At 41.0% G+C, this 22,980-nt stretch overlaps 1 protein-coding gene across 1 annotated transcript in view; it reads right to left on the minus strand.

Annotated features, from left to right (window-relative positions):
• LOC126100147 (LIM domain kinase 1) overlaps positions 1-22,980 on the minus strand; it is a 158,207-nt gene that overhangs the window by 25,739 nt on the left and 109,488 nt on the right. Inside the window, exons 10-12 of the mRNA XM_049910689.1 lie at positions 21,436-21,693; positions 10,270-10,515; positions 3,575-3,729 (exon numbers count right to left, since the gene is read on the minus strand). Coding sequence (XP_049766646.1) covers positions 3,575-3,729; positions 10,270-10,515; positions 21,436-21,693 — 659 coding nt within the window. The remainder of the gene's footprint in view (positions 1-3,574; positions 3,730-10,269; positions 10,516-21,435; positions 21,694-22,980) is intronic.

Consider the following 22,980-nt stretch of genomic DNA (forward strand, 5'->3'; position numbering starts at 1 on the left):
AATGACACTCTTAAAGTAGTAAAGGAGTTTTGCTATTTGGGGAGCAAAATAACTGATGATGGTCGAAGTAGAGAGGATATAAAATGTAGACTAGCAATGGCAAGGAAAGCGTTTCTGAAGAAGAGAAATTTGTTAACATCGAGTATAGATTTAAGTGTCAGGAAGTCATTTCTGAAAGTATTTGTATGGAGTGTAGCCATGTATGGAAGTGAAACATGGACGGTAAATAGTTTGGACAAGAAGAGAATAGAAGCTTTCGAAATGTGGTGCTACAGAAGAATGCTGAAGATTAGATGGGTAGACCACATAACTAATGAGGAAGTATTGAATAGGATTGAGGAGAAGAGAAGTTTGTGGCACAACTTGACCAGAAGAAGGGATCGGTTGGTAGGACATGTTCTGAGGCATCAAGGGATCACCAATTTAGTATTGGAGGGCAGTGTGGAGGGTAAAAATCGTAGGGGGAGACCAAGAGATGAATACACTAAGCAGATTCAGAAGGATGTAGGTTGCAGTAGGTACTGGGAGATGAAGAAGCTTGCACAGGATAGAGTAGCATGGAGAGCTGCATCAAACCAGTCTCAGGACTGAAGACCACAACAACAACATGGTAATGTGTCAAAGATGAGTGACTGTAGGAAGATACAAGATAACTTAGACAAAATTTTAGTTGGTGTGATGAATAGCAGCTACTAATTGGTGTAATGAATGGCAGCTACCTCTAAATGTGGAAAAATGTAAGTTAATGCAGATGAGTAGGAAGAAAAAACCTATAATGTTCAGATACAATATTAATAGTGTCCTGCTTGACACAGTCAAGTCGTTTAAATATCTGGACGTAACACTGAAAAGTGATATGAAATGGAACAAGCATGTGAGAACTATGGCAGGGAAGGTGTGTGGTCGACTTCGGTTTATTGGGAGAATTTTAGGAAAGGAACGGCTTACCTGTAAAGGAGACATGTGTACTGCTCATGTGTTTGGGATCCTTATCAGGTTGGACTGGAGGAAGACATTGAAGAAATTCAGATATGGGCTGCTAGATTTGGTACCGGTAGGTTTGAACAACATGTGAGTGTTATGGAGATGCTTTGGGAATTCAAGTGGGAATCCCTGGATGGAAGGGGACATTCTTTTTGAGAAACACTATTGAGAAAATTTAGAGAACCAGCATTTGAAACTAGCTGCAACACGATTCTACTGCAACCAACATACACTCTGCATAAGGACCATGAAGATAAGATATGTGAAATTAGGGCTCATATGGAGGCATATAGACAGTAATTTCCCCCCCCCCCCCCTCACTCTTTGCCAGTGGAACAGGAAAGGAAATGCCTAGCATGCGTACAGAGTACCCTCTACCACGTACTGTACAGTGGCTTGCAGACTACTTTTGTAGACATAGATGTAGAATTATCTGCAGACGCAGCACAGTTTCAGAGGTAAATAGCACTAAAGTTAGATAATCAGGCTGTTGTGCATGCCACAAATTCAAGCCACCTGTAAGAGTGTCCCAGATGTGTTCTTTGTTTGGCTTCCTAAAGCTGAACAAGGGAACAATACAAAAACTGGATGAGGGGAGGTAATAAGGATTGAACCTGAGCCAAAGGCTGAGCAGCCTAGAGTGATATAATCCATGCAATGAGAACAGCCGACACTAATGGTAACTGGCAGTCTACTTGAATCTGCACGCGCATTAGCCTGATTGGCTGACTTCAATGCTAATTAAATCTCAAGGCAAACTTCCCATCAGCACCCCCCCCTCCCCCCCCCCCCTCAGATTTAGCGGTAAGAGGGCACAGTTGACAGCCTGTCAAAACTAGGAAACAGGAAGAAGGTGTACTGGACTGAAAAGAAAAAGCAAAATAGAAACAGTGAATAGTCCAAGGATAAGATGTGCAATATGGGGACACACAAACCAGCCGTGGCAGTGTGGTTAAGTGGCCATGGTGTTGTACTGCCATGCAGGCAAGTCGTGTTCAAACCCCTCTCTTGCCAATTTTTTTATTTATTTATATATATAATTTTTTCCTGCTGTTCGCTGTATTCAAATCTGTGTGTGTGTCTCATCGTGTAATGTCCATTTACAACAGCAGGGTCTAAGGAAGGTACTTATAATGACAGTTGATTCTGCACCACTACTATATTGCAGCTGAAAGGAAGTGCCTTTTGAATACGAACAGCAAACGTTTGATGACAAGGCAACAAGTCAACTGAATCCTCCACCGGAAAACACATCTGGTGTGTCATTTAATAAGAATCTCTTACCGACGCACCTAGCTTGTACACCCGGTAAGAGAGTGAGATATGCCTCTTTGCCCAGTTTAGATATTTGTATGAATGTGAATGCAATTACTCCCATGGAAATGAGGAAAACATAATAGTTTGTCAGCTAAGATGCAACACATGAACGCAACAGTTTCACAATCGCACACTTTCTCTGTGCTCTTTCAAAACATACATTTTTAACATTTCTGAAGTTGCATTCTGTTTTTGAAGTCTTGACTAATTCCTTTGTTGTAATGGAGTTCACAACTGTTTGTTGTTTCCATGTCTGTGAGATGACTATGTAGTATCTTCTCTGCTCTCACTATTCATGCTTGTTTGTGAAAGTAACATATTCTTACCACATGACATATTCTACAACCATTGTGTAGTATGCAAAGACTACAGAATGTGAATAAACATTTTAATAACGGGACAAACAGTTCATAATATTGTGAAAAAAATAAATACATATAAATGGCACAAGGGAGTTTTGCTTTATAGTCCAACACTGTGACCACGTAACGATGACACCGCTGCGCTTTGATTTACCTCTGTGTTGCACTTCTCGTCCTTGGACCGTTCACTGTTTCTATTTTGCTTTTTTTCCACAGTTCAGTACACCTTCTTTCTGTTTTCATGCTTGATCTGTGTTCAGCTGTTGACAGGCTATCCACTGGGCCATCTTAACATCAAGTCTGGCAACACCCTTACAAACTTTTCAGGCAGTTCCTGACCATACAAATGATTTTTTCTGTTAAGGAGCAACATCTTTTACACATCTGTGATTTAGTGTTTCTTGGCATTATTTTTCTTTTCCCAACAGATTTGATGATTAAAAAATCTAGAGATTACTGATTTGGGTTTCTTGTGGGCATTCACAGCTGTACCATCCGTACCTGGAAATAACTTTTTGCAAGTTAGGAGAAGACTTTCTGGTTGCTAGAAATAAGGTAACAGGTTTTGCTTTCCAGTCATGCTATATTTCAGAGTGGGACACTATAAAATGCCAGTCAACTACAAGTGTAAACAAACTAGAACTGACGTTCACTAATTTGAGACGTAAATTAAAATGTGTATATTATCTCAAACTATATCTAATGAAATAGTTCATCTGAATACAATTCACTGTGAAATAGTATTTATTACGAAATTTCCCGTTTCTGCATTCTGAACCAGAATTTTAATCTACATTTGCATTTATTGCAGTGGCTTCATTCCCCCTCCCCCCCGCCCCCCCCCCAATATTTTATATTTATAACAAGCACATTGCCACTCTAATACCCAACATCAAAAGAATGACAGGTACCTTTTATCTGGGTTGAGATCACAGCAAAGGAAGGCTACCCGATAGAAAGGCTCAGGGCAACTGCAGCAGAACTTCTCACGGAACACCTTTTGATTCAGGCCAAAGTCTGATGAGCGTGGCAAGTAGTCTGGATCAGCATGAACTCTACCAATTATCTGGAATAAAAACAAACGGGCTACTGAGTTCATAGAATGACACTTGTTTAACACCTGAACAGAGTTTACACACTGATTCTTACAATTTAACACTGAAGTCTGCACAGGAAAATAGTTACATAGAGTAAAACGTGTTGAATGTTAATTCCTTGGTGACACACTAGACTGGTCCTATTTGAGATGGAATGTCCTTGCCTTCCACAGACCGAAGAAGTTTTTGACCCAGCCAATCCTCTCTACAGATTAACATGGACTACAGATCACAGTATGACTTCCCACATTCTTAAAGGCAAAAGTAACAGCCAGGAGAGTGGGAGAAAAAACAGAGATCAATTCTAGATTAACATTTGAAAGTTGAACTAATGCTGACACAAACATTACAGAAATACCTAATCCTAACATAAACATCACTAAACAAAGGCACTCTGCATGCTACAGCTTTGGAATTTACTCCACAAAATGCTTGATGTCTCAAGTTACTAGCAAGGAAACATTTTCACATCTTAAAATCTCAATAACAATGCAATTTATCTTCATATGTATGTTTTATTATTTGAGGCATCTAAGCATATATAAAGTAATGTATTAAGAAAAGGAATTTGCCTTGGCCAGATGAAAATAATACCATTCACTTTTCACAGAGCATGACATGAACATAAAAGAAAGCTGCTTCACTAAAACGTAGTCATGAGGGCAGCCACGACCAGCAGGTGCTAATAAGAGAGATGATCACAATTTTTCATGCTACCATTTCATATTTTAGTAATCAATGAAGGAAGAAAAAGTAAGTGAAAATGAAGTTACCCTTCTGAAACATGTTAAACCATACAAGTATGGTATAGCAACATGAGCATAATTTTCCGATCACAAATAGATATTTCCTTAAGACACTCATTTCTTGTAGCCTCTCCACAAATGTGCTTGGCACTTTTCTTTCTTTTATGACGACATGACAATACTAAAAGCTCTTTAATGAATTTTAGAAGTTGGTGCAGCATGTGAAAAAGACGTGAAAAAATTACAATGCCTTTATAGTTAAAACCTAGTAGGATTAAAATATGATCCTGTAATACTATACCAAGTCAGTTATAAAAGCAAAACTTGCAGCTTGTCACCACTAAGATGTACAGAAGGGCGGTCCACTTTCACTTCTCTGGACAATGCCATAATTAAAGTGAAACAAAAATCTTAAAAGTTAATGGCAAAAAATACACTGCCCATAATGTCTGCAGACAATATAGTAACCTGCACAGATTACTTCATAAGTAAGAACAGGATGCTCTCGATCATCTCTTGAATCCTATTGTGCACAAATGATGAATATGAATGTATGATAGGCTCTGAAGATGAGAAGGTGTCAAGACAGACTTCAGGACTTACGTGAAAAGATCTTTCTTGGTAGCGTCATTCCAAAAGACCAAGCAACAGAGAAATTCCCTAGCAAGGAATGCTAGGTTAAGAGAAAACCTATTTAGAAATAACCACATCAACATTGACAAATATCTTGTTGCTGGAACATTTATCTGTGGCACACTATTATGACAGTGAATGATAGACAGCAGTTTAAGTCAGGAAAATACAAACCAGTGGCAATGGCAGCATAGTGGTGGAGAAAAGTTACAACAACAATATGGGCTACATGAACGGCATGAAGTTGTAATGAATTAGTAAAGGCTCATCGCTACCTAGACAAAAGGACAAAAGAAATTTTCAAATTCTTTCACTTCCTTAACATAACATTCAGAAAAACCCAATGGAGGGGAATAATGTTATGGTGGAAGGAAGGAAGGAAGGAAAATTAGGGTTTAATAACCCATCACTATGGAGATCACCTGATACAGAGCACAGGCTCAGGCTGATTCAAGTATGAGGCAGGAGACCTGCTGTGCCCTTTCGAAGGAACTATCCTGACATTTGGCTAGTGTGATTTAGCGGAATTACAGGTGACCTACATCTGGATGATCGGATGCGGATTTGAATCATCATCTTCCCAAATCCCAGTCCAGTGAGCTAATCACTGTATCACCTCACTTGGTGGTTAGACTGAGGGAATTAAGATTAGGACTCGAGACACAGAAAGTAGTAGATGAGTTTTGCTACTTGGGCAGTAAAATAACTGAAGCTGGATAAAGCAGAGAGGATATAAAATGTAGACTGGCAACACCAAGGAAAGCATTTCTGAAAAAGAGGAATTTGTTGACATACAATGCAAATTTTAATGTTAGGAAGCATTTTTTGAAGCAGGGCGCTTCACAGCAAAGGCGCTCCAGGAGCAGACAGCAAGTGCAGGTCTGTGAGAGGCGAGTACTGTAGCCCCCTCTATCACCACAAAAAATAGGACAGGGAGTCGCACTGACACAAATGTAAACAAGAAAAGTGATCATGAATGAAATGCTTAGAAAAATCTAAATGCCTTTACATTCCTTGTCAATTTACACATTAATTACTTCAAGCAGCTGATCAGCACAAATTGAGTATGGAAAGCTTGCTTTATTTTCCCATTCAGTTAACTGCAAATCCTAATTTTTCTCTCCTACACGACTGACACCCATCTCTAAACATGGAAACAAATAAATTCCATGACAAACCTGTATTTTCTACACTTCCTTCAAAGCTGTCAAGAATGCTACATCCAGACGTGTGCCTGCAGCTTCCACAGTTTCATAGTGTATTACAGAACAGGCAACACACACTTAACGAAGATTTTCCAAACTGGCTCTGAACATTGTCTATCATAACCTGTGGGGGATATGCCACAAATCTGATCTATATGTCACATCATGCTCTCATTTGTATTATTCTTTGGGCAGAGGGCGGGGCTGGGGCCTCCTGATATGCCATGCTGGCAGGGGGCTCGCTCTCTTAATGTTCAGCTGGGTGGCAATGAAATGTGCCAAGAATCAGCGCTGGGAGTGGGGCTGCAACTTTGCTCAGTGTTGACTCAAGTGGTCTCATATGCTAAAATTTTTGCAAAGCAATCTTTTTGCATAAAATGGTAAGATTTCTCACTCTGCTGAGTGAAGTGTGAAGACACTGTCAGTGTTACAGAATACCGCTATTATCTGGCACCACTGTTGAAACTGACCATCCCCTATTTCACAGTTAGCACTTCTCCCGTGTTGTCAAGACCACATAATGCTTGTGCATTTCCTTCACTTTCCACTAGGCTGCAGCTGCTCTGGTCCCTCGTGGAGTGTAGCCTTGTACTGAAGTGAAACAGAGGTGATAAACAGTTCAGACAAGAAGGGAATAGAAGCTTTTCAAACATGATGTTATATAAGAATGCTGAAGGTTAGAAGGGTAAATTGAGTAACTAAGGAGGAGATATTGAATCGAAATGGTGAGAAAAATTTATCATACAGTTTAACAAAAAGAAGGGATTAATGGACTGGACACATTCTGAGGCATCAAGGAAGAGTAAAATTGATAATGCAGAGAAGTATGGGGGTAAAAACTGTAGACCTAGACACAGATATAGTAAGCAGGTCAAATGAATGTAGGCTGTAGTAGTCATGCAGGGATAAAGAACCTTGTACCGGATCGACCAGTATGCAGAGCTGCATTAAACCAGTCTCCAGACTAAACGGTGACAGACACCAGTAGTTTGTAAAATTTTCTGTTTTTGCGATGCACCAATTCAGTAAAAATTCTCTATTTGTCTCCACCTTAGCAGTGTGACTGCTGGGATTGGTGTTTTCAAGCTTATATAGACACAGTAACAGCACTTGGAATCTTTCAGAAAGGAGAGAAAGTGACAAGTGAAACACTATGTATGCTCCAACAGTCAGTAGTTCTTACTCATGATTATGATTAGGGGAAAGAGAGCTCTCAAAAGTTCCAGGTTTTGTACAAAATAACATGACTTGACAACCAAGCATATTGTATTCACAAATGCCACTAAAAGAAGACTCCAAGGATTTTAATAGTTTGTGTCATACCAGCAGTGATGAAGTTGAGTCAACTTGCACAAATCTGGTAGTGCAATTATTTGAAAAACTATGATATGCAACCTATTGTTATCAGAACCAGTCTTAGAAAAATTTGCTAGTTTCTGACAAGGAATATACCCAACCTTTTACTGTGCTGTAATACATTCAATCAGTTTGTACCAGCTCATGAAAATCAGCAATTATCAAAATGTAAGTTTGACAAAACTCATTGGAAAGGGGAAGTCCTCAGTAATTCAAGAAGATGACAAGTAGTTAGAAGCTTCTCTTTCAGCTCTTCAAATGTTCTTTCACAACTTTATATTTTGTTTTGTTGATTTCTATCCAGTTTCTAATACTGGAGTCTTGTTCTAGACTGCAGTATATCAGTTGAAATGTCTGGATCAACACTGAAGTACCACACATTTAAGCTATTCTCACTAGCTATATGTAGAAGATGCACACACACTAGTAGTGGAGTGTTATTTGGTATAGCATAAGAAAGGAACTTAAGTAAAACTGTTTAAAGAACTATGGCCTCATGCAGTACATCTGGCCATTTGTAACATATACGAAGTGTGTGAGAAACGTAATGAGACTGACAACACTGAACAACCTGCCAACACTGTGTTTTTCTAGTTGTGTAGACCAGGGTGTTCATCCCTTCTAGATGCTCAGTACAAGTTTCAGTTCCATACAGTCACACATGATTTGAGAGACCGCAATCAGTGAAGTTGTGTTTTTGTTGTGTGTTACAAAAATAGAACAGTGCAATTTAGAGCAATGTTATGCCATCAAGTTTTGAGTTAAACTTTGAGAATCCGTAAGTGTGACCCTTGAAAAGTTGAAACAGGCCAATGGGGAACGTTCCTTATCAAGTGAACAAGTTTTTTGCTGGTGCAAATGACTTTTGGAAGGCCAAGAACAAGTTGAAGATGAACCTCACTCAGGGAGATCAATTTCAAGAACCAACAAAAGTTTCGAATGTGTGCATGCTCTTGAGAGTTCAGACCAATGTTTAACAATACAGATGATGGAGAACCTGTTAAACACATCTGACCGAAGATTTGCACATACGAAAAGTTTGTGCCAAGATGGTGCTGAAAAACCTCACAACTGAGCAGGACAATTGAAGGAATGTGTGCTCTGATCATCTTGAGAGTATTTCCAAATTACCACAAATGGTTGAGCCATGTGATCACTGGTGACGAATCCTGTATTTCTGAGTATGATCCCGAGAGAGCGGCAAATTGAGAACTGGCCACTTTGACATCTCCTCAACCAAAACAAAGCTCGAATGAGCAAATCAAAGATCAAAAAAATGCTGATTTGATGTTTTGACAGTAGGGGTATGGTGCATAAAGAATCTGTTCTTCCAGAACAAACAGCCAACCAAGTGTTATATGAAGATGTCTTTAAAAGGTTCAGGAAATGTGTGGATCAAGTGAGACCAAACACTGTAGACTAGTTGGTGCAACATCATTACAATGGCCCACGTCATATCGCCACTTTCATCATGGAATTTTGTTCCACAGCCCCCCCCCCCCCCCCCCCCCAATTCACCTCATCTGTGTTCCTGTGACTTTCTTTTACCTAAATTGAAAAATGTGCTAAAAGAATGTCATTTTGGGACTCTGGTGAACATGACTGACACGCTGAAGGCCCTACCATCTGAAGCCTTTCAGCACTGCTACCAAGACTGGGAACAACATCTCCAGCCTTAGGGAACTACTCTGAAGGGAACAATACTCTTGTTTGAAAAAATAAAAACTTTGGTAGATTAAAAAAAAATCAGTCTCATGACTTTTCTCACACACCTTGTAGTCTCAGGTGAAAGCAGTTGGAATGCTTGTGGAATAAAATACCATTGCTTACTTAATTTCAACCAACAATATGGAAGCACAAAGGGAATACATGGGTCATGGGACCTTGTTTATGGACAAGTCTTGCTTCAATAAGGTTAAGGTAATAGATTCACATGTTTATGAATCTATCAGAGCTTGTGTGAAACTGATGCATTTATGATGCCAGTCTACATTTTCTCAATAAAATACTACAATACTGAATTATTGTCCTACAATGGTGACAAGTCAGCACTGGAAAATTCATATTGTGGTCCAACAGAGTTTGCTCTTGAGAAGGTGATATTTACTGGAAATGAAATAGCTAGATGCGAAAAGCAGCAAGAAGTGCAATAGGTACGGTATGCAGGTGACTGGACAACTACTGTACTAGTTCCATGGTTCTGAGTGCTTCAATCATTCTATAGTGCACCAATATTTTTACATCAATATTTATTATAAACGTGATTACACTGTCAACACTAATTCTAACTTGTTTTTTTACAAAGTGTACTTTATTTTTGACAATATGCAGCCATACATATGTACATTCAAACAATCAGGATACTGATGGGGTCCCTATATTAAGCTATCCTATCTAAGGGGTATATCAACAAAGACACAATACAGAATAAGTTATGTATAATGAGACATAATAACTGCAGTCATTGATTTGTTAGCAAGTAACAACTTATATTCTGGACAATTTTAAAACAGTGGCTTTGCTGTAGTCTGGGATATGTATGCTAGATTATGGTAATCTATTTCGTTACCTCACATAGCACAATCCCAAAGGAAAATATATCAACTTTTTCATCATATTTGTTGCCCTTCATCATTTCTGGTGCCATCCAGTAAGGGTTTCCTACAACTGTGTAACGTTTTTTCCTTTCACAGCGTCTGCTTCCTGGACCAGTTCCTCGTTTTCCATAACGCCTTCGATCTGCAGCACTCACACCCACAGGATTCTGGGATATTATACGTGCTAGCCCAAAATCAGCCACAACAACCGTCTTGTCCTAAAACAAAATGCAACAACTACCATTTCACAATTTCAAAAATTCCCATGGAGTTACAATCTACAAAATTACATGCAGAAAGTAGTGCAAATGTGATAGTACACAAAAAATTTACACTTTCCTGGAGGTAATTCCACTTTTCCACCTATTATTTAAAAATTTAGAAATAATGATCATTCCTTTCTCACACATTTTCAAACTTCAATGTTCTTATACAATAATATGTGAAAACTGCATGTTATGTACAATTACAGCAGTTCCATGGAACAAATTTTGAACTTCTACACACTGTCTAAGTTTTTACACTTCAACACTGCTTTATACAGGGCTAAAATTTTATTATGTGCTCTATTACATTTACCACTGATCTTGAGTCTCTGAAATGGCTGCAGTATAAAACATTTTAGGGAATATGCTACTATATCAAGAAAGTCATGGAGGGCAATGTTAAACAGTTATGAAAAAGAACAATTGCTTATTTATTAGTATGCAGGTAGATAGTTTCTTGTTCCATGGATCTTTTGTATGATTTATTGCAATGATGTGGAATGAGTCATTTTACATTCACATTACCCATTCATATGTAAATACGGCTACATGCCGATCTACAATTTTTAAGTACTATTTCGATTCTTAAAATCACCTTTGACACATTACAAAATTAAAATTTGTTCTGTGGAATAGAAGTTGTCAAGGAGAAACTTTTCCAGTTTATTCTCAAATTGTACTTTTCTGTCCTCCAGGCATTTTATATCATGGGGTAAGTGATCAAACGTATTGGTTGTAGCACTGTGGAACCTTTTTTGTGATAAATACAACAACATTAATGTGGAGTAACTTATGTCACTTTGTGTCCTCTGGTACTGTAGTAATGTACATCATTGTTCCTTTTGAACTGCAGTAAATTAATTACAATGATCTTCATGAGGGATTAAACCATAACAGATGTCTACACCATTAATGTAGGTGAGCACCATATATTATTCCTACAGCACATTTTTAAGCACTGAACACTTATTTTCTGAAAACTGAACTACCCTAGAACATTATTCCATATTACAGTATTGAATAAAAATACGCAAAATATGTTAGCTTCCCCGTTTGTCTCTCCCAAGATTTACAAGGATTTGCAGTGAAAATCTGAGTTAAGTGAAATGCTTTAGGAGTTTCATAACGTATTTTTCGAGTTTAAATTTTATCAATACTGACACCTAAAAATTTTCAATTTTCTACTCTAGTTATTATTTCCTCACCATGTGTTACATTTATTATTGGTGCAATACCTCTAGATGTGCTGAAATGAACCTCTTGAAACAGCGACCATTCACAGAAAACCATAAAGTAATACTTCTAAGAACATTATTAACTGTTTCTTCTGTTGCTGTATGTATGTTTGGACTGATTACATACTAGTGTGATCAGCAAAAAGAACTATTTCTCTTGTCAAATGTGCACAAGCTCGTGCATAAACTGGATGCTGGTTGCTAACAAACAACATGGAAAGTTGCAGCAGAAGAAAGCGTTCTCAATAGGGTGCAGCCATCAACAAGTACACAAGATGTATCCCATGCCACTGATATCCCCTAACCATCTGTCTGGTGCATTGCACATGACAAGGGACTGCATGTGTTTCATTACCAATGCATCCAGGCATTGCAACCTGGAGACAACAACAAGCACATGGGACCTGCACAATGCTTTCTGCAGGAATCCATTGCAGACCAAAGCTCCACAGTGTTCTCTTCGCAAATAAAGCTGCATTCTCCCTCGAGGGTGTAATGAATGTTCAAAACCTGCATACATGAGCACATGTGAAACCACATGCTACGTATATGCATGCCTCAGAAAACAAATTTACCCTTAACGTGTGGGCTGGCATCACTGGAGATCCCTTCAAGACATGCTGAAGGATGTTCCCATGGCTATTCGTCACCACATTCAATGTCAGCATTATGGAGCCTCCGCATGTTTCAGCAGACAAATGATTTCCCAGCCACTGGACTGGTTGCAGTCAGCCAGTCAGACGGCCACCACAATAACCCAATCTGTCTCCAATTGATTGTTTCCTGTTGGAGTTATCTGAAGGGCCTTGTGTATGAAACATCTCTTACATCGTCAGAGGGCCTAGCGTGTATCACTGTTGCACCAGCAGGATGCCTTCGAGAAACCCAGGTATGTTTGACAAGGTACTTTGTTCAATGCAGAACATGATGTCAGGCTTGTCTCGATGCATCTAGACAAAAACTCTCCCACTTGTAGTGGGTGCCCATTTATAGAATGCGACTAAATAACTGCAATACCATTTAGTAGCACCAGAAGCCATTTGCGACCCCCCGTTCCTATGGGATTAATGATTCTTCTCGAATGCTCGACATGCCATGGTAGTTTGTAACCTCTTTTTGAATCACTCTATTATCCACTGGTTTGCCATATGATCAGTTCCATAAATCCTCAGTTTATCCAAGAGAATATGTGATTAACAGTCAAATGCCTCAGATAGGTCAGAGAAAATATCACCTAGAACTACACTGAAGTGCCAAAGAAAAATACAGAGATATGTAAACGAGCAGAATATGGCACTGAGATCGGCATGCCTATATACAAGACAACAAGCGTCTGGCACAGTTATTAGATCATTTACTGCTGCTACAATGGCAGGTTATCAAGATTTAAGCGTGTTTCAATGTAGTGTTACAGTGGGTGCACGAGCGATGGGACACACCATCTCTGAGGTAGTGATGAAGTGGGGATTTTCCCGTAGAACCATTTCATGAGTGTACTGTGAATATCAGGAATCCGGTAAAACATTAAATATCTGATATGGCTGCGGCCGGAAAAAGATCCTGCAAGAACGGGACCAATGGCGACCGAAGAGAACATTCAACGTGCAACCATTCTGCAAATTCCTGCAGATTTCAATGCTGGGCCATCAGCAAGTGTCAGCATGCAAACCATTCATTGAAACATCATCGATATGGGCTTTTGGAGCCAAAGGCCCTCTCGTGTACTCTTGATGACTGCACGACACAAAACTTTACGCCTTGCCAGTGCCCATCAACACAGACAATGGGCTATTGATGACTGCAAACATGTTGCCTGGTCGAATGAATCTCGTTTCAAATTGTATCGAGTGGATGGATGTGTATGGGTGTGGAGTCAACCTCATGAATCCATGGATCCTGCATGTCAGCAGGGGACTGTTCAAGCTGGTGGAAGCTCTGTAATGGTGTGGGGCATGCACAGATGGAATGATATGGGACCCCTGAAAGGTGTAGATAAAACTCTGACAGGTGACACGTACATTAAGTGTCCTGTCTGATTACCTATATTCATTCATGTACATTGTGCATTTCGACAGTCTTGGGCGATTTCAGCAGGACAATGCAACACCCCACATGTCCAGAACTGCTACAGAATGGCTCCAGGAACACTCTTCTGAGTTTCAACACTTCTGCTGCCCACCAACCCCCCCCCCCCCCCCCAGACATGAACATTATTGAGCACATCTGGGATGCCTTGCAATGATGTGCTCTTCAGAATAGATCTCCACCCCCTCGTACTCTTACGGATTTATGGACAGCCCTGCAGGATTCATGGTGTCAATTCCCTCCAGCACTACCTCCGACATTCGTAGAGTTCCTGCCACATCGTGTTGCAACATTTCTGCATGCTCGTGGTGCCCTACACGAGATTAGGCAGGTGTACCAGTTTGTCTGGCTCTTCAGTGTATTTCGTTATTTATTGCTTTGAAACTTTGGTGACTGAATGCGTAAATGGCATTCTCAGTTACGCAACACTTCAGAAATCCAAATTTACTGATTATATTACAGTCGCTTAGGGGGATGCTATCCTAGAATACATAACCACATCAACAATTTGGAAAATTTCAGTCACCAAATAGGTTGGTTCTTACTGATATCTGCCTATCAGCTTTCCTATATATGGGCACAACAATGGTATATTTCAATCACTGGAAAAGTTTCCTGAATCAGTGATGAGATACATATTTTAGAAAAGACAGTGATTATTATATGGGAAAAAGCCTTTAGTACTCTATTGTAAGCCCCATCAAAGGTAAATGAGCTTTCATTTTTGAGAAAATATAATTTTCTTAATTTCAAAAGGAAAAGTCAGTGAGACATCAACATGATGAAATCTTATGCAAGCTCTTGTTGATCATACTTCTTTTTTGCTTTAACTGTTTGGCCCCGTATTTTCTAAAACATTTAATAAATTATTATTAACCATGTATGCTACCTGTGACTGTTCATTTATAGTACTTCCATTTAAATTAATGAAGATGTTACCCTGGTCTATGGCTCGTTGTCCTGTGTCTTGTTTTGCTGCTTTCCACATAGCCTGAAGTCTGTTGCCACAATTACCAATCCCACACACAACATGCATGTTCCTTGATTTTTTAATAACTTTTCTGGGCAATTTTTGTAGTATTTGTTGTATGCAACTAATGAGGATCTTTACTTGTTTTTTTGGCAACAGATACCAATCTCTTTTCCTTTCACAAGATACTTTAATGCCTCTAGTGATCCACAGATAGATGGATAGACGGATGGATGGATGGATGGATGGAGAGGTTCTTATGGGCACACGACAGTAAGATCTTCAGCACCTGCTCAAAAACAGATTGAGACAGGTGTCAAGAAGATACCCAGAACAGGAAGATAAAACAGAAGGTAAAGCACATGTTACAAAGATTGGAAAACTATGCGCATAGCCACACTGAAGCATGGGACGAAGCATGTAATCAGCAGTAAAACATGGACAACATAGGAGGAAAGGGGTAGAAGGAGCTAAAACAATATAGCAGATGGAAGTGGCTGGCTGACCGCAAGGAAAAAAAGGGAGGAGGCAGCCACTCTGCAATACACTAAAACTTCCAGCCTAAAAGTTTAGGCCAGAGTCCAGGCACATCACAAAACCTTAAAACCATAGTTATACTTGTCTCGTCATCAGCTAAAATAGAGGGCAGATTACCACCAATTTTTGCTTCTGTCCTTTCAGCACAGTATAAAATGCATTCTGTTAAAATGTGGTGGATAGAGATGTGCACACCACAAGCATAACAAAATGGGGGAACCTCCTGCCCTAATAGAAAACTGTGTGTGAGAGGACAGTGCCCAATCCGAAGACACGTGAGGGTCACTTCATCCTGCCTGAGCAATCGGAAGGAGGAATGCCATGGCCAGGTTGTGGACTTCACCAATTGCAGCTTATTGGCTGTCACCACCAGCCATTCTTCCTCCCACAACTGCATGCACTTCTTGTGGAGAGCAGAAATGACAGACTGCAAGGGAATAGGACACTGTGTCACATCCTGCCCTTAGCAGCCAGATCAGCCTGTTCATTGCCCCACATTCCGACATGACCTAGCACCCAGCAGAATGGCACCTGCTTACCCCATCATTGGAGCTAGTACAGTTGGTCATACATCAGCTGGATCAACTCCTCAGCTGGGTACATATTCTGATTCTGCAACATTTGTAAGGCACTAAGGGAATCGGAGCAGATGAAAAACTGAGTGCTCCGAATAGGATTCATCTGTTCCAATGCTTTCAGGATTGCATGGAGCTCCGCTGTGAAAACGGTATATTCATCAGGCAGGTGAATCCTGGTGACATAATCAGGGAAAACTGCGGAACAGCCAAGGAAATTCCCTTGTTCGGAACCATCAGTGTAAACGACGGTAAAACTGTGACGCACATCTAAAACGTTAAAAAACAGAGATTGGAATGTAAAATCTGACATATTATCTTTCTTAAAATTAGTCAAATCTAAAATAAGTCTGGGTCTCTGGAGGAGCCAAGGTGGAAATCTGCTCCAACCTCAATGTAAAACATTAAGACCAGCCATATCAATCTCAGAAAGGTAATCCTGTGCGCGAATCCCATAGGGCCTTGTTGCTCATTGCCAGTTATGAAAAAGCCATGCCAGAGGAAGCTGAGCAACAGTATGGTATCCAGGTGTGTATGGTGTGGACACAGTTTTATATGCATGGCATATGAAGTGGTGGTTCACCAGCCTCTGCACGGAGGCTCTGTATGGGGCTAGTTCTGAATGCCCCAGCGGCCAACCTAATCCCTTAATGGTGCACAACATCCAACATCTTTAAATAAGAAGGTCTTGCAGACAAATACACCATGCACCCATAATCGAGCCGAGATAGCACAAATGCCCTGTAAAACAGGAGCAGACAAGTCCTGTCTGCTCCCCACATACTGTGGCTAAGACATTTTAAAATACTTAAAGCCTTAAGTGACCATGTTTCAGGTCTTTAAGATGAGTTAACCACGAAAGCTTCAAGACAAAAATGAGCCCCAGAAATCTCACCGCATTTTTAAAAGTAAGGACAGTGTCCCTCATCCTAAATTCATGAAAGATTAAAATCGAACGAGGATAGTGAAAAAGAACACACACGGACTTCTTGGTGGAAAACGAAGTCACTGTTCTGCGCCCATACGTCCAAACATCGAAGAGCAAGTTGCAACTGACGCGTTGTTGTTGCGAGACTTGTAGAAGAGCAAAACAGAGAGAAATCATCCACAAACAAGGAACACTGGATAGGACTTTTCACTATGGACGTAATGTTATTAATAGCTATGGCAAAGACAGTCACACTGAAAACGCTACCTTGAGGGACACCATTCTCCTGCTTAAAGTGATCAGACAGGACGTCACCAACTTGGGTATCTAAAATATCGTGGTGTAAGGAAAGAATAAAAATGAGAAGATAACCACGAAAACCCCATTCATGAAGTTTCTTCAGGATGAGACGCCTCTAAGTACTATTGAAGGCCTTCTCGGTGTCAAAAAATACACCTAGAAGATGGCGACGGCCTAGGAAAGCTTGTTGTATAGCCACCTCCAGGAGGGCAAGGTTATCAAAGGAGGAACAAAACCATCTGAACCCATACAGAAAGCTACTAAGATGTAGCCAGGATTCTAAGATCCAGACAAGGTGGCAGTTGACCATCCACTCCAAGGTCTTTCCCATGCAATTAGTGAGGGGAACATTACAGTAACTACTTGGGCATGTGCAATCTTTCCCAGGTTTTTAAAGAGGAATTAAAACTGCCTCCCACCACGAGTCAGGAAAGCGACCTGACACCCAAATGCCCTCAAAAAATGTGAGGAGGGAATCTTTGTTGCACCTTGTGAGGTGCTATAGCATACTGTAAAGGATCCTGTCATGACCAGGGGATGGGTCACGAGCCGCAGAGAATGCAGAATCCAGATCCCATATGGAGAATAGGAATTTTTAAACTGCATTAGAGGTGGACTGGAAGTCCAAACTATACCTCTCAGCAACCACTCTATGGTACTGGAAACCCAGATCCTGACTGGCTGTTGCAGTAACTGTGGCAAAATACACCGCCATAGTCTGGGCAATGTCTCGCAGACCTGTGTGGAGAGTGCAGTTATTCATTACAGCAGTTATGGGGCACCTCCCTCCTCTCCCAGAAATTCTCCTGATTGTCTCCCACACAATGAAACTTTTGGTGGAACGATTAATGGTATTCAAGAACTGTTGCCACAACCTCTTCTTGCTCTCTCAAATAATTCGGTGACATTTTACCCTTGCCACCCAAAAGTCTGCAAGATTCTCAGTATTTGGCAGACATCAGAACCTACGCAGAGTCGCATGACTGGTCCTGATTGCAGAGTGGCATTTGGCACTCCACCAAGGGACAGGTTGCCTCTTATGGTGGCTCGTGGACTGTGGAATGAATGCTGCAGTGGCAAGGTGGATCATTTTGATAATACGATCCACCCATGCCTTGACATTCGCACAGAGTTCGAACTGGGCCAACTGGTTCTAGAGTCTCCATTCGGCTCTATTGAGATCCCCATCATGGCAGTTTTCTTTTGGGGCCCACGCCATCTGGCAGGAGAATCCAGATTGGGAAGTGATCACTTCTGTGGAAGTCATCGACCAATTCCCTTTGAGCACTGTGGGCAAGAGCTGGAGAGCAAAGCGAGAGATCAATGGCAGAGAATGACCCAGTCGCTGTGGAGAAGCCTCTCAATTGCTCTACCCCTGGAACAAGTAATTGCAGAGCCCCAAAGCACATTGTGGGCATTAAAATCACCACAGATGATGAACGGCTGGGGGCGCTATGTAACAAAGTCGGTGAGGGCCTCTTCATCAAGTGCATCATGTCGGGACAAGTAAAGGGAACATATAGTCAATGGATGATGCACGCGCACGGACACAGCAATGGCTTCTGAAATTGTCTTAAGTGAGAGAGGAGAGGAATGGTAGTCTGTCCTGACAAAAATGCTTACGCTTCCCTAGCTCTCTCTCCACCCAGGTCGTCCTTTTTGTGGAGTGTATAGCCTCATAGCTCAGGGGAGTATGACGGGTGGAAGTAAGTCTCCTGGAGACACAGACACAGCGGTCTACCCTGAGAGAGTAGACGAAGTTCCTCCACATGCATTCTGCTGCCCTGCAAGTTCCATTGAAGTCTGGGAGCCATCTATGATGGGGGTAGCACCTTCATCCTGTCTTTCCGACGGGGTGGAGGGACTGCAGCAGGTGGAGGGGCAGTCGTGGGACAAGATGACTGCCCCACACATACGTCATACTCCATCAGCTCTGGGGATGAGTCACATGAAGCATCATGTAAAATGAAATCGACACAGTCAGACAGTTTACCACATGATTTGACTTGCTGTTGCTGCTTTATAGGAACTTTTTGCGGTTTGGTGGGCTTTGGTGGAGCCGACGTGGGAGTGGTAATGGCTGTACTGGGCTTCTGAACAGCCACAGCTGTTGGAGGCACCAGGGGCTGGTCCAAGTCAGCCACTGTACCTTTCTTCTGTCGCTGGAGTAGAGGCTACATGCTCTGAAACACTTGCTGCCGTGCACTGACATCTGCAGGTGTTAGTGCCAACACTTGCCACCTCCATAGGCATCCGTTTTTGGAGTAGGCTTCTGAACCATTGACGCAAAAGATGTAGCAAATGTGGGAGGTTGCATCGACTTTTAGATCTTTTTTGCCTCACCATATGGGATACATTTGGTTGTTTTTATTTCTGGATTTTGCCTTCCTCTAAAAAAATTCAGCAGTCCCTACTCCAAACAGGGTGGTTTCCAGAGTAATTGATACAATTAATTTGGCTGGAGACGAGCAACCAGCTCCTTCATGAGCGGCCTTGTCGCAGTTGCCTCAAGTCGCTTCACCTGTACACCCTAAGGTGGTATGCCCAAAACTCTGGCATTTGAAACAGCACATTGGAGTCGGGAAATAAGGCCTCACACTAAGGTGAAGGAAGCCAGCCTTAATGTGCTCAGGAAGTTTCGTGCTACTGAAGGTCAGCAGAATAAAGGAGTCGGATTTGGTAAGACTGCCATCAACCCTCTTCATGATATGTTGCACGTCGACTATACCTTCCGGAGCCCACTCACGTTGCAGTTCCTCCTTGGGAATGTCGACTCGATCCCGGCATGTCACAACACCTTTGCAAAAATTCAAGGTGCTGTGCAGTTCAGTGTCTATGGCATTTTCCCAAAGGCATTTAGCAGTTTGGAGGTTAGCTGCCTGTTGGGAATTTGAAGTTTCCACTAGCAAGGTCCCACCATTGCGCAAGCACTTCACCGATTTTAAGGAGGCACAGATTCCCTCCAAACCCTTCTGTATGTAGAAGGATGAAACCCTCTCAAAACTACCCTTCTTCCATTTCACTATGAGAAACACGTTCTGAGGACCAGAATGCATTCTGTTACTAAAGACTGGACTTGTCATAGAGACGCCGGAGTCAGGGGGACTGACTACACGAGCCCTCTTGATAGACTGGGTGTTACAACCTTCCAGTGGTCCACCCTCTCTGCTGGGAGGAGGAAAAGAGGGTTTCGGAGGATCCATTTCGGTCCCACGAGCAGCTAGGGAAGTGAGAGTCCACTCAGACAGAGCCCCGCATGCCTGAGTAAGCCTTATACAATTGAGGTGCGGCAGGTTCCCCGGAGGTTGCCCGCTAACAACTGTCCTACCTCAACAGCCATGCATCTCATCAGCGAACAACACACCTTGAGACTGAGGTTTTTTTTGTAGAGGTTTATTCCATCCTCGCGATCCACCCAGTTAAGCTAAGATCCCCATTTCCTGAGACACACAATGTTCCACCCCCACGCAGCTCAGTTGCGCTAAAGCATGCCCAGAGCTTACGGTGACGAGGGACTGGCAGCACTTACCAGTTCCCAGCTCAGGAACCCTGGGGTCGCCAAGCCCATGCCCAGGAAATGAATGCCAAGCCGCTGGAGGCTCTAGTGACCCAGTTTTTACAAGACTGTTCAATGTCCTTTCTGGTTAGTGTATATCGAAAGTTAATTTTGAACAATGGTATGAATTTATCAAAGAATAGATTGAATTTTATGTCAGTATTGGGATCGTTACAGATTTAATCCCAGGGCTTCTCGTGCACGTATTCTTAGAAATGTTTATCCTGGAATCATTAATTAATTGGTTTCCAATGAGGAGTATCTGTACCATAAGGCACTATCTGATTTACCTAACTATGCATCATTATCAGAAAAACCATGTGTTACTGTGTATCCAGTGGTTTTTCTTGTTCTGATCATCAAAGAAAACATTATCAATTAGGGTCCTACTGCCTTTATCCACTTCTATTGGAAAGTTAATTGAAAACTGACTGTATGATTCACATAAGGTTTCCAGATCATTTTTCCTATAATTTATACCATAACTTATATTGCAGTAATGTGTGTAGAGTAACAAAAACACTCTCTCTCTCTCTCTCTCTCTCTCTCTCTCTCTCTCTCTCTCTCTCACACACACACACACACACACACACACACACACACACACACAGTTCCCAGGCATGGTTATATGAAATAACAGCATTGTAATTTATTTCCTCACTAAATGTATGATGTATATAACTAACCTCTCTAACAAGGCAGTTGTGAGAGTTTAAATCACGGTGGATGATGTTCATGGAATGCAAGTACGCCATGCCAGCAGCAATGTCCTTTGCAAATGATGCTCTCTGTTCCCATGGTAATGGTTCAGATATGTCATGCAATAGCTCTCGTAGCGTGCCCCCTGAGATGAACTCAGTGACCAGGTGCAAACGCTTGTCTTTGTACAATACTCCAATGAAGCGCAGCACATTATGATGATGCAGACTACGAAGTACCGCCACCTGAAGCAAAAATATAACAATATCAATGCTAACCCATACATGAGTTTCTTACCCTTACATAAAAATGAAAGATGTAATACGAAAGCCTCTCACGGAAGAATGTAACATTAAGAAAGGGGAGGGGGAAATGCCATGGTAATTTCCTTTCGTCCTCGTCATAAGACTGAAGGCTCTTTGGGTAGAGACATATGGAGTACTGAGATGAAGTTGCAGCCATCTTAAAATGCCACTAAAGGAAAGAGAAGCAACAACGAAGTTAAATATACCCTTCTGAATTATGTATCTGACAGCAGGTATAAACTACAATTTGTAAATTTTAGTTGTAAGAAAGATTAGTGACATAAAGAAGGCAGTAGTTGATCTCTTCACAAGCTGCAACATAAAATAAAGTTAAATTGCTTCAATTTATTAAGCTATGGCAGGTTGACATAAATATAACTGTCAGATAACTTGTAGTAGCACGAATTTCTTTGGTTAGAACAGAGGAAAGTGTTGGAAAAACAGAACTAGTCACATATCGTAATGGTATGTGTTTAAGAAGAGGTAACATGAAATAAACTTAATCATATATTTCAAAATAATGTCATTCAGATGTGCACACAAGCACAAGAAAATTTTTATCAACTTTTGCATACAAGGCTAATTCTGCAATTAACTTATTACTGAAACATGCCGATATGGACCACGAATCAACTACCTTTTCAAAACTGGATTTTGAAACAGCATTTGCTAGTACATTTAAATCTGAAACTGAACAATTATGGTGAACATTTCATATGGAATTGTTATCTTCAAATACTACCACCATCAATATTGTTTATAGTAAAATCGTATACCTTTGTAATTCAGAAGGAGTCAATAATTGTCTCTGCTCCATTTGTTTTGCAAATGGGTTCGCAACAATATGAAAAGGATGATTACTTACTACTCACCACACTGAGGTGCTGAGTAGCATACAAGTGCAGTAAGAAGAAGACTGCTACATATTATTAACTATCAGACTAGCCTGAATGCCACTCACTGACTCCTTGAGGTGATGAGTAGTAATCTACCCTTTTCCAGGGTGTATACGTGGACAAGGAAAAAAAATTCCTGGATATTTCCCGGTTAAAAATACAAATTTTCCCAGATTAAAAAACACTTTTTCCTTGTTATTAAGTGATGGTATATTTTCCCTCGGAACTGTAAAACTTATTAATCCTTTGAATGGCTATGTTTTTATACACGGGCGTAGAATTTCCCGGCAATTTAGAAAACGAAACTCAGGGAAGAAAACTTCTTTTGGGA

This window comes from Schistocerca cancellata, chromosome 9 (assembly GCF_023864275.1).
Source record: "Schistocerca cancellata isolate TAMUIC-IGC-003103 chromosome 9, iqSchCanc2.1, whole genome shotgun sequence".
Classification (NCBI taxonomy): domain Eukaryota; kingdom Metazoa; phylum Arthropoda; class Insecta; order Orthoptera; family Acrididae; genus Schistocerca; species Schistocerca cancellata.